The sequence below is a fragment of the Sinocyclocheilus grahami genome, unplaced genomic scaffold (assembly GCF_001515645.1).
Source record: "Sinocyclocheilus grahami isolate Dianchi unplaced genomic scaffold, SAMN03320097.WGS_v1.1 scaffold805.1, whole genome shotgun sequence".
NCBI classification, from domain to species: domain Eukaryota; kingdom Metazoa; phylum Chordata; class Actinopteri; order Cypriniformes; family Cyprinidae; genus Sinocyclocheilus; species Sinocyclocheilus grahami.
Window position 1 is genome coordinate 161,410 of NW_015505984.1, and position 13,772 is coordinate 175,181.

A 13,772-nucleotide genomic window follows, 5' to 3' on the forward strand; every position below is an offset into this window, starting at 1 on the left:
CGCTGTGATATTCAGAGGAATATAGAACAGTCCAATTGGACGGACATGCTCCTCATTCAATACGACCAGGAGCCCAGCAGGCCGAGAGCAATCTCTTTGAGGTCCAGAGACGAAATCCCATTTCAAGCCCAATGTGGAGAGAAAGACAACTCAAGAGGTCTTATAACGGACAGAGAAAGACAAAATAAAAAGGCCAAAGAGTGCCTCGCTCGAAGGTGGACATTCATGGCCATTTTGGTGAGACAGTCTGTCCAGCCCCAAAATTAAGGTAGGAAGGGAAGCCAAAATAATGCGCAGCCTTTAATGTCACCTTGAAGCTGAGATTACACCCTGTTTGATGTCCAAAACCTGCAATAATCCATTTTGCTGGAAGGTAGCAAGGCCATTTGCATGTAGACGGCAGGGGTTCCCCGTATTATAACACACACACACACACACACACACACACACACACACACACACACACACACACCTCTGCCGCTGCAATGCAAAGCAGCCTCAGTTGGGGTTCGGACTAGTTCTAATAATGAAAAATGGAGCATTTGTAAAACACTACCTCCTGATTGTCTGGTCAATGCATAAGTAGCGCTTAGTGAAAATCTGAGGCTGAACTGCATTTTAGATTTGGCAAAAAAAACTGCCCCTTTACGACACTTATTTGGATCAAAGTTAGCCTTCGTTCTGACAAGTAGAGGGTGTGATCTAGCTTGCATTTCTATTTGTACTCCAAAACAGCATGCAAGGACATGCAACACAACCCAAAGTGGTGGCAGTGGGGTTCACATGCATCTACATGCGCATGCACCGAACATCCTCATAGCATTTAGCATGGCATTCGGTACAGCTCAGTCTTCCAGCATCTCGGAGTGGATCTGTGAGGTCTCACTTTCCTCGTCTCGGGGACTAATTACTATTAATAATGCCCTGGAAACATCCTGGGATCTTGAATCCTTAACATTTTGGCATTATGTGGAGTTGAATGGAGGAACAGATGAGAGCTTCATTGTCAGGCGGCAACAATGAAAGATTAGAGACTTCATTGGAACAAGAAGAATCGTAATTTCTGTTATTAATTCGGCGTGAAATAGAAGAGAACTAGATAAGTCTAGGCTCAGAGGGGGATTTTGCCATACGGAGGCAATTGCCTTCCACGCCTGAGGTAGACAGCTAACAAGAAGATCTAGTCAAAAATATAGAGAGAAATTTGAAAAGAGTGGCTAGCCATTAAAACTGCAAATGGAATTGAAATGTTGTTGTTGTTGTTTTTTGCAGCACAACATTAGCTCACAAAAACTGAAAATGTTTTGCTAGTCTCATTTTCAAGCTACAGCATGTTAGCCACTAGCACTGCTACATTTCTTTAATGTTTAAAATTGTTTTTGTTTTTGCTAACTGTTCAGTCCGTTTAACATGCAGCTAGGGAAAGCTAATACGTTCATTCTGTTACACTATCTACATGCTAGCCAGCAGTAACAAGCTATCAGGGTACAGGGGGCACAGATATCACAGTGGGAACAGCCGGATATGAAAAATAAAGCTCTGTCAATAAATGCCAGACCCTGAGAGACAGTAGCGGCAAAGCGCACTTCATTATTTATACTCTCAATTCATGTGGCGTCGCCCCCTCCAAACAACACAGTGTCTGTAAAAATTGAATAATTCAGAGAGCCATTTAGTCTCAGACATCACGAGATAGCCGGCAACACATTAGCATTAGCCAAGTGAAGCAGAGGCTCTTGTTCTATGTCATTATCCCTGACAGACAGACAAACGGCCATCTGAAACATCACTACACTGGGGAGAGCGATGAGATATCAGCCGAGAGTTAGCCATCCGCACGATTGGACAAACTTGTCTGACTAAATGCAAGCTTTCCGCCTGATTCATCATTGTACAGCTACAAAAAAAAAAAGAAAAAGAAAAAATAATTAATGAATTGCAACCACTAATGAATGGTCAAATATTTCACAGGGATGTTTACCACATTCGGTGACAAGATATTTAATCCTATCGGCAACACATGTGACCATAATTGTAGGTACAATCTAAAAAGTTTTAAAAACGATTAAAAACTGTTTATCAATACATTTGTCTTGTTTTCGAGTAAATGTATGCAAAATAAGTTACTTGAGAAACAAAATTTTGTACTCTAATTATACTTGTTTTATATGTGAATTTGTTTATTTATTTACTTATTATTTTATTTTTATTTATTTTTTATAAAACCTTTTCCAGTTTTAAGCATAAATCTAATCAAATTTTGTATGTTTTATGCTTTAAAAAATTCCAAAGGGGTAAAGAAAAACCTACGCTATTTAGACGAGAAAAAAAAAGTAATTGATATTTAAACTTAAACATTTCAATTTAAAAATGAGTTAAATTAAACTTTAAAACATAAACTCATAAGATTTTGTTTTTGTGTTAATGGGGTTTAGAAAAACTAATCAAATGCATTTTTTGCGTTAAGAAAAGCAAGGGCGCAAGAAAAAAAAACTTAAAGATATTTAAACTTCATTTAAAATGTAATTTAAATTTAAATTAAATTGAAAGATTTTGTAAGATTTGTAAGATTTTGATTTAAAAAAATGCCAATTGGATAAGAAAAAAAAAATTAAAAGAAATTTTAAATTTAAGACATTATCTAAATTTTTATCTAATACAGAAGTTTGAATGTACACAGTTTTGGTTCTCAAGTAAATTTATCTTGTTTTAAGTATGCTTAGGTATTTTATACTTAGATATACGTTTCTGAAAATCTCCCAAAAACTGTGGACGGTCACAAAAATGGTAAATATTAGTGGTTGCAACGGATCTGCATGCAACCAACACGTAAAGCTAAATTACCTACAAGCCAAAGGCAGATGGGTCTTCGATATGCATATGAAAGAGGCGTGCAATTACTGCACTCAGCTGCATTGGATTAGCATCGAGAGACTCACAAACAAAGCACCAGTTTTTTGTTCTGGTCTAATTTGGGGGTTTTAATACGGCACGTTGTGGTGATGTAAGAAGCGCTTCAGATATACGCTGGCAACAAGGACTCGAGCGGATGATAAATCCTGATTTGATTGAGCCTGCGGACGGCGAAAGGGCAAGAGGCAGTCAGTCATCACGAGGAAATATCACTAGCTTGTTGTGGCTGTGAAATAAAGTCTGTTTTCTGGGGGGGCCACATGAAGTGCGGAGATCATTATATCTGCCAATGATCCATGTGTCACAAAAAACTAATTAGCAGAAGTGAATTTGCAAGCTTTTGTGTGCAAGAACGGCTTTGTAATTGAGAAGATGGTGGGAAAACTGTCTGTAGAAACAGCCTACAAGAGACGACAGTGCACAGAAACACAAACCACATCTAACAAACCAGAAACTAGAACAGAGAGGGAGTCGAAAATGGACAAAACTAAGGGTGCACATCACAAGAACACCACAACACAAGGAACGGACTAAATGAGTCGCCAACAAAGGCTTAAACTGTCGTTTTGGACAAAAACAAAGAAAATAATAAACCTCACGAAAACACAGGAATGCAACAAAACACGACAGCCAAAGGATTTGCATCTCGAGGCATGCAAGCGCAGTTACATTCTCCCATCATGCATCAGGCCGTGGTTTACTTTCAAATGCGAGATTTCCATGACAGCATAAGCATTTTCTTTGGGCAGAAGCAATACTGAAAGATGCGAACGAGAAAAGGCCCCACAATGCAAACTTAAACGTAAAAAAGGAAAACGAACCCAAATTATCGGGTTAGTTACTACTAGTTTATGCAATTAAATCAAATTTCTCAGAATTTAAAAGTTATTTAGCAGCTTCATTTTAAACTCCGAAATTGCCAATGATCCTTCCAATAGATCAGTCAAGGTCAAGGTTTTAATACATGTTGATTTTGCGTTTTTAATGTGGGTTAAAAAAAGTGAAAAAAGAAAAAACACACCAACCTTCTCGAAGCTCTGAGGGATGTAAAGGGGTTGATGCAGAACACAATGACATGAGGAGAAGAGAAAAATAGGGGAAACACAGAGAGAGTAAAAAAGGCCACCTCAAGGCTTTTAGCTGCTACATTTCTCTGACTGATGTGGCCTGATTATTTCTTGCGTGACACGCGACATGTCTGCCGCGTTAACCTGCTTTGACCCCAAACAGTTTGATTCACTCCAGTGGTTGCGTTCGCCCACTGGAGTCTGTTCAAGCATGTTATAACAATGCAAAATTACAAGGTCTTAAGCCACCTGAAGAACTGCCGTTGCGGCTTTAATTACAGAAACAAAACAAAGACACAAAAACAGAAATCAATGAAACAACCCAAAGTGCAAACCAAATCAAACCGACCGTACAAATAAAAACCACATAATTAGCATTAAAGTTAGCAGCTACAATCAAGGCAACCGATTCTAAAAGTGTTGCGCTATTATGCGACACGTAAATGCAGTTTTGCTCGTATAAATGGGCGGGTTGTTTCCTCCATCGTAGCTGCTAATTTCAAGTGTCGTTAACTCTAGAACAGAAAACATTTGATTGTACTCCGTTATTAAGCTTTGAAAACAAAACAAAAGGAGACGGGATACGGTCTTAATGCAGTATGTGCATAATCAGTGAGAAATTTGCATACCTATGTTGAGTTAATTATCGCTGCTGTAATTTGAATGAATTTCAGAAATCTCCAGTCGGCCAATTACTGAAATGTCACGAGACATCAGATCAAATGTTACTGAACATCTAACACTGTTTAAGGTCTTATAAAATTGAATGACTTAAATATTTCAAAACAGAGTAAAATAGCAATAATCCACATAAAGTCATAGTTTTACTCTGATTTTACCATGGTTAAGAGACGCTATAAGGTATAATGTGCACAAAATACCCTTACCGTGGTAATGTCACTGCAAAAGTAAGGCCTCTTGTGGCATATTTCTTTAATAAACGGGTGATAACTGATAGAACACACCAATAGTCAATCATTTATCATTTATGGTAATCACAATTAAATATTGTTTTTTTATAGACGCAACTATGCATTTTATAATTTGTAAATTAATTAATAAATAAATGGATTGTTCACCTGAAAATTATCATTCTGTCATCATTTACTCACCCTCATGTTAATCGAAACCTTTATTTGTTCTTCTGTAGAATGCAAAAGAAGAAATTTTTTCTCCATTCAATGAAAATAAAGTCTAATGCTGAAATATCATCATTTGTATTCTACTGAAGAATGCAATTCAGACAGGTTTGGGTCGACATGAGTAAATGACAGAATTTTCATTGAAACTGTATAGCCGTCATTTTGAGATGGAGCGTCTGCATCTTTTCTAGTGGGAGAACAATAATAGCTATAATAATGAAAAAACAACTCTCTGACCCATTTTATAATGGCCGGTGAATAATTGATCCAGAACAAAGTTATTTGGTACACAGCGGGCAAAACCCATCCCATACACTGTCTTTTTTAATATGCATTAAATAAATAATACATGCGCAAAATGCATCTGTCTCGATTTATTAGGGTCTTCAACCTGGAGATTCAACTCCTCTTAATGTTAGCGTCAAGAGTCGTCTGTGCTAATGCAATGCCTTAAAACAGTCTCAGACGTTCCATTATAAAAATAACTTGCAGAACTGAGAATGGCTATTGGCCGTACATGATAAACACTAGATATTCCTCCATATTAGGCCCCAGGGTTGGGTTGTAACCAAGGTCATTGTCATATATGCTGAAAAATGTATATTAAGCTCCACTTAGCATACAAATCCTTATTCAAAGAAACGTACGGTGCAACTTCACCATGAATTCACCTATGTACTAAAGGTCTTACTCATGGTAATGACTAGGGTTAGGGGCTAGGGGTTAAGTTTACAGGGTTTGAAAAAGGGGATGGGTTCAATGAATAGCATGAGAAAGTCAGCCCCTCCTGTTTGTTTTTGCCACCAAAATGCTGTAGTTACTAACAGTGGCTAATTTTTTTAGGCTAAATCATAGAAACCAACCCCCTAGCTCAAACTTCATAAAAGGTATTTTGACTGCCTGTGAAAACATTTTATTTTACTATATGTGATCATTTGTTTCGAGGGCTCTTAACATAGGTGGTTGGATTTGCTGAGTAGCTTCAGTTAGCCACTACTGCATTTGTCGCCGTACTCTTGAAGGCCGTCGATGAGAAAGTATGATTTTTGCAAACCAAAATACTGTTGTTACCAACAAGGACTAAATCACTAAACCCAACCATCCTAGTACAAACTCGATAAGAGGTATTCTGACGGCCTCTGAAAACATTTTAGGCAAGCACCATTATCATTATATTATATAAAATGTGATCAATTGTTTTGAGGGCTCTTAACAGCATTAGACGCACTTTCCTGTGGTTTCCAGTCTGCTGCTGATGCATTTGCAACTACAGAGTTCCCTTGAAGCAAAGGTGGCAGAATTTAGGCCTAAAAGTACCACCTGAGCAACTGCGATTGAGATGACTAGGAATGTTAACGGCTTTCCTCTGGAGCCAAGAACCTTTCCGTTACCACTGGAGCTTTACCCACTAAGCCACCCAACACCAACTCATCTTTATCTATCTTCAAGTACTCTACCACTGCTTTTCGACAGGTAGCGTCTCTCCTTAAGAGACGTTAATTCTGGTTGAACGAAGACGTCAACCTTCGGCTACCGCCACATGCGGTGGCGGGACATCAACAGCAGGGACTCACGCTGTGGTTTAAGCACACAGTCTGCATCCTGTGGAACATTCTGGGTGCCAATGAGATTCTGGCTTCTGGGTCGATGACTCACACCTGCTCGCGGCGGATCAACAGCATGATGGGATCAGGGAGTTTAGAGGCGTGGCAGGGGGAGACAAAAATGGAAGGTAGTTTCTAAAGTGTGTGTGCTGGTACACGGATCATTTGATGTGCACATTGGCGCAGCGGGCGGCCGGGCGACAGCAGGTGGGCTTGGAAAGCATTCTAAAGTCTCCTCAGGTGCGCAGCCGAAAGGGAACCGCTCGCGTGCAACCTGTGCTACATGACGCCGACGAAAAATCTGGTGGAAATCTCCACCAGGCATGCAACCTCCTCCTCTCGTCAATTCTGGAGCCTCGGACTGCAGATAAAAAAGGCACAAATTTCAATGTTATTGGAGCAGGGGCTGATAAATAATCCATGCCACAGTGGTGTGCCAAGCTCTCGGGAAGCTCTGAATTCTCCCCATCTTTCTTTCTCGCCTTCGCTGGGGTGGGGTTTGATGCCCTTTTCTATGAACAGCTAGCTAATGATTGAGTAATGTCATTGAGGAAATCTTAGCAAGGAACATAGCATATCCAAATTCATTAAATTCAAATTAATTCCCAGCGGCTCCAAAGCAAGCAAATTTTCTCAGGGCTCCTTCCTGCCTGAACTGGACTATTTTGGGTACTCCTGCTTGTTATTCAGCCGATTGACGATTCCCCACTGACTTCATTACATATTTGCAGCTGTGTTTTTTTCCCCTTCCCTGTTTCCGCTTGGGTTTGGAAAAGCTCACTGAGGGAGGGAGGGAATTACACTGTTCCTACTTTAGCAGTCTTTCTCAAGTCTATCAATTTCTTTGTCTTTACTTCTCATTGGTACAGTGAGGAAAAGTTAACATAAACCTTATTAAGGTGTCTACATCCTCTGTTACTTTCCTAGTCTTACTGTGCATCCCATTTTGTGCTTTTCCCCCAAACAGTCACTAGCTAACTACGCAAGAGGGGTCTTTAACAACCATTCCCTGACTACATTTAACATGTCGGAAACTGAACAAAATGTCTTTGATCCCTCTCACTCTTCCCTCAAATCTCCCTTTCGCTCAGCCCGAGAATGTTTTCAATTATTATCTGTTATGTATAATTACATTTTGAATTTCCATTATCCATCCTGCCCATGGTGTCTTTGAGGCTGCCGGTGTAGCCTTCCGTTAGTGGCACCGCTTGCGACAAAACAAGCTGTTATCTTACTTTAACCAATAGTGTCGAGCTCAAAGAGTCATAACACCGCACAATACCCTTTATGATAAAAGGCAAGTGGAAGTAATTTTCTGAATATCTGTGCTAAGACGCAACCAGCTAACTGACATGAGCCCTCTAGCTCTGAACTATTATCTGAAGCTGAACAATAACGAATACATTAATGGATTCAAATGCCTTCTGAGTGTACTATGAGTAAGCTGACTGACAATCATAAATTGTCGGAATTTGGTGGAGTTTGTTGGTGGAGCCAAATTAGTATAATAAAATAAGTATTTAATGAACAAACACACAAAGTCTTGGTGACTGACAGCGGTTCTGATTCTGTGGCAATCTCTCAAGCTCTACAGGCCTACTGATGGACTTCTGCTGATCAGGCTTTGCTGGCAAACCAACTAGACACGCACTGCAAAAAGCTATTTTTGGGAATTCTCCACTGCTTCGGTGTCAAGACGACCCGTGTCCTTTAAACTGGCCATTAAGTGTTTTTGTCACGAACAGCCGGAGTTGGTGTGCGCTTGTGACTGACGGACACGGGGTAACCGTTGACCTGTGACCGGTTCGGACTTTAGCGATGGCCTCGGGAGATGAAGTCTTGTCATCTCTCGTCATCCATCCAATCCCGGATCATGGGGGAAACAGGCTGGGCTGTCTGTAAAGTGGAGGCCGTGTCAGGAGGCAGCTCTGCTGGGGCGTGGAGCATGGCAGCCAGGTGTGGAGTCGAGGGGAGCCGTGAACCATGACCAGCACAACCATGCAGCTGTCTATTAGAGCCCGTGTGCATGTGACGGCACTTGGTATGCTTGATTAGGCTCAGTAACAGCTCTCGACCAACAGGAGCCTGACCATCTTCAGCACACACACACTTTTTCCTGCACCTAGAGTCCCATTTGTGTAATTCAATTAGTGGCCAATGCCTGGGCATGATTGATTTGTTTGTGGAATCAACCACATTCTTGTTTTTTTTTCCTGAATGGGTGGAACTGATTAGGAGAGAGAGGTGAAGACTTAGAGTGCTAGCAGGATTTAATATGCATACTTTTATTTTAATGCTTAGAATATCGAGATGACTGCTAGATTTGCGCAGCACAATGGATGATATACTGCATCCCACAATGCAATGCGAAATGCACAATGCTTTCCCTTTTTTGATTTATTTTTCAATTGATCCACCAAACGTTAAGACAATCTCAAATGAAACTGAATTAAATATGTCCAAGTAACCGTTTTATTTTATAACTATACTGCCAAAAATTTGTATTTTGACTCATTTTTCAGTTGCATTGTCTAAAAATGTCTAAAACAAGATATATGGATTTTTTTATATAATTTTAACTGGATTTTTTTTTCCAATTTAAGACTAAAAACTTTTTAAACTTATTTTTTGATTAATCCGTCAAAAGTTAAGACAATCTCCAATGAAACTGAATTAAAGATGTCCAAATAACGATTTTATTTCAGAGATGATAACTATACTGCAAAAAAAAATAAAAGTGTACTTTGACTTTTTTCCAGTTAAAATATCTAAAAATACCCCAAAACAACTTGCTTCAAAAACAACACAGCATAAAACATAAGGGATGGTTTTATAAATTTAACATACTTATAATCAAGATATAATTTATGAAAACAAGTCTAAATATCTAATGCATGGTTGCTTCATTTATCTTGTTTTATGTATTATTCTTTTTTTTTTTTAAACTGGAAATCAAATAAAATACTTTAAAAAAGACACTCAAGGTATTTTTGAAATGCCAGCACCAACATACTGTGATATTTTAATTTATATTTTACTGTTTAAATTAAAGCTGAAAGCATATGGTGTATAATGTGTAGCATTCAATAAGGAGTAAGTTTTTTATTCTAAACTGTTCCTCTCCTATATTTCTTATTCCCATATTTTATGTCAAACAATCCTCTAAATACATGCAAAAAGGTTATGTGAAAAAAATGGGACTTTTGCTTTAAAAAGCTGGTGTGCAATGACTGTCGGACTAGTATGTTTGTGTACTGACACACACCAAGGTCATTAAATGTGAGAGCATCATCACGGGGGCGATGCGTAATGCAATTGTTGTCAGCTTCCATCTGTTGGCTTGTAGCGCTCGCATAAAGACGCCAATGACGCGTGCACACGTTGGACGGGCCGCACTGACTGTCATTTAGAGGTGCACAGGTCAAAACTCAAACAGACCGAACTGGCATGAGTTAAGATAACGTTTACGTGACACATGCAAACACGCAACTGAGTCGCTATCCAATCAGTGAGCGCGTGCTGTAATTTAGCTTTGATTAGGAGCCTGAAAGCGCGACGTAGCGGTCCTGCTCCGGCACATTTAGACCAGACTGGGCCTGAGTTTGCAGAAGCTGCTCTGGGCGAGAGCTCTGTCTTGGATCACTAATCCCGTTATGCAAATGCTGCGTTATAAGTCACGTTCAGTTTAGCGAGCAGCAAAATGATTAATATGCTGGTTTTTGTTATAAATTTGATAAAATTATAAATATGCATGTAATCTACGAAAGAGCTATTAGGCTGGATACTTTATTAGCTGTAGCCAATATAATGTACTCATAAAGTATCTATCTATCTATCCGTCCGTCCGTCCATCCATCCATCCATCCATCCATCTATCGTCTGTCTGTCTGTCTGTCTGTCTGTCTGTCTGTCTGTCTGTCTGTCTATCTATCGTCTGTCTATCTATCTATCTATCTATCTATCTATCTATCTATCTATCTATCTATCTATCTATCTATCTATCTATCTATCTATCTATCGTCTGTGTGTCTGTCTGTCTGTCTGTCTGTCTATCTATCTAGCTATCTATCTATCTGTCTGTCTATCTATCATTGTCTGTCTCTCTGTCTGTCTGTCTATCTATCTATCTGTCTGTCTCTCTATCTATCTATCTATCTATCTATCCATCTATCTATCTATCTATCGTCTGTCTGTCTGTCTGTCTATCTATCTAGCTATCTATCTATCTGTCTGTCTATCTATCTATCTGTCTGTCTCTCTATCTATCTATCTATCTATCTATCCATCTATCTATCTATCTATCGTCTGTCTGTCTGTCTGTCTATCTATCTAGCTATCTATCTATCTGTCTGTCTATCTATCTATCTGTCTGTCTCTCTATCTATCTATCTATCTATCTATCCATCTATCTATCTATCTATCGTCTGTCTGTCTGTCTGTCTATCTATCTAGCTATCTATCTATCTGTCTGTCTATCTATCTATCTGTCTGTCTCTCTATCTATCTATCTATCTATCTATCCATCTATCTATCTATCTATCGTCTGTCTGTCTGTCTGTCTATCTATCTAGCTATCTATCTATCTGTCTGTCTATCTATCTATCTGTCTGTCTCTCTATCTATCTATCTATCTATCTATCCATCTATCTATCTATCTATCGTCTGTCTGTCTGTCTGTCTGTCTATCTATCATCGTCTGTCTCTCTGTCTGTCTGTCCATCTATCTATCTATCTATCTATCTATCTATCTATCTATCTATCTATCTATCTATCTATCTATCTATCTATCTATCGTCTGTCTGTCTGTCTGTTTATCTATCTATCTATCTTTCTATCGTCTGTCTGTCTGTCTATCTATCTATCTATCTATCTATCTATTGTCTGTATGTCTGTCTGCCTGTCTATCTTCTGTCTGCCTGTCTATCTGTCTGTCTATCTATCTATCTATCTATCTATCTATCTATCTATCTATCTATCTATCTATCTATCTATCTATCTATCTATCTATCTATCGATCGTCTGTCTGTCTGTCTGTCTATCTATCTATCTATCGTCTGTAAGTCTATCTGTCTATCTATCTATCTATCTATCTATCTATCTATCTATCTATCGTCTGTCTGTCTGTCTGTCTATCTATCTATCTATCGTCTGTAAGTCTATCTGTCTATCTATCTATCTATCTATCTATCTATCTATCTATCTATCTATCTATCTATCTATCGTCTGTCTGTCTTCCATCTATCCATCTATCTATCTATCTATCTATCTATCTATCTATCTATCTATCTATCTATCTATCTATCTATCTATCTATCTATCTATCGTCTGTGTGTCTGTCTGTCTGTCTGTCTGTCTGTCTATCTATCTAGCTATCTATCGTCTGTCTGTCTATCTATCATTGTCTGTCTCTCTGTCTGTCCTCTGTCTGTCTGTCTATCTATCTATCTGTCTGTCTATCATCGTCTGTCTGTCCTCTGTCTATCTATCTATCTATCTATCTATCTATCTATCTATCTATCTATCTATAATCTGTCTGTCTATCTATATACATTTAAATTATTGTATACTATTATGATTCAATTATAGTATACTGTATATACATATAGTCTACATATACACAGAGTTTCACTCACAATCTTTAGCAATTTAGGCACCCGTAAACATACAAAATTGACCAACATCTAAAAAAAAAAAATTTCACAAAATAATTTAAAGCAGTGCAAAAATGTTATTACAGTTAAAGTGTAGCTGTTAACCCTTCGTTTACCCCGCACATGAATGTAAAATCATACGGTTGATGTTTACCTGCCTGCTCGCTGTGAAAAAAAAAGCACTTTATTCAAGTTAGAGACATCACATAGTCTTCAGATATTATGAAATGAACATGGATCTAGATCAGGAGCAAACATCAGTCCTGATATCACCTCCAAACTGCACATCTGAGTCGGAAAAGTAAATTTGATGAACTATTGCTAACGTTTGTGTCACGTCAGTGTTGGTATTCGCGTGGACCGCTGGAGATGAGATCAGGACTGAAAGGAAAGCAGCGTCACGTTTACCCAGCGTCCTCATTAGCGTGAATCGTGTGGCCCGAGTGCAACCCGACACCTGTCTGACTCCCAACACTGACATTAAACACACACGTGAAACACACACACACACACACACTGACACAGAATGAAAGAAGAGGAGGAGGAGGACAGCCCGTCCCGTTTGAGCTCGTCTGGAGTCATTAGTTAGTGGTTAGGTTAAGGTTAGTTGTGTTTTATAGTGATGTCTTACCTCGGATGGGAGTACTCTCTGGAAAAAGACACAAAACGAAACACACATCAGTTTAGTTGATGGTTAATGTCAGCCCAGGTTATGATTCTCCTCATGTACTGGTTAGTTTAGTTTAAGATCATCATCATCATCATCATCATCATCACAACTTTAGTAAAGGTTAAAGACCTTCCAGTGCTGGACGTGGAGCTTCTTCTTTCTTTTCCTATTTCTACTTCCTAAATGCTTACAAACAATTTGATCAGACTGTAAAAGTTTAATGACGCTAAAGAAAATAATAATAAAAAAAGAAGTTATTAAATTAAGTAGTTGACCATAATTACAATATAATAATAATAATAATATTTTCTTCTTAAATATTTAAAGGCAGTAATTATTTATAAATAGAATAAATTGATGCATTATAAATATCAATATAAATAAATTAATAAATAATAGAAAATAAGTATAAAAATGTAAAATAATAAAATTATGAATTCATATTAATGTTCACATTATTAAATGTATTTTTTTTATTATTATTAGATTTTAAATTTTTTTTGCTAGGCTGCTCGGCAAAGAAAAAGAGTATTTCTATAATAATAGATGTATTAAATCATATATTATATAAAAATCTATTAATTAATAATATTAATCATACAAATAATATAAAATTATATAAATAGTATAATATAAAAATTATATAAATAATATAAATATTTAAATACTCAATTTTAAAATAGTTATTAATATATCATTTTATATTTTTATTATATTATTATATA

The 13,772-nt window shown here is 37.8% G+C and overlaps 1 protein-coding gene across 1 annotated transcript in view; it reads right to left on the reverse strand.

Annotated features, from left to right (window-relative positions):
- LOC107562087 (receptor-type tyrosine-protein phosphatase S-like) overlaps positions 1-4,990 on the reverse strand; it is a 74,852-nt gene extending 69,862 nt beyond the window's left edge. Inside the window, exon 1 of the mRNA XM_016246652.1 lies at positions 3,939-4,990. Within this exon, the coding sequence (XP_016102138.1) occupies positions 3,939-3,990 (52 nt within the window). The 5' untranslated portion in view covers positions 3,991-4,990. The remainder of the gene's footprint in view (positions 1-3,938) is intronic.
- Between the last annotated feature and the right edge of the window lie 8,782 nt (positions 4,991-13,772).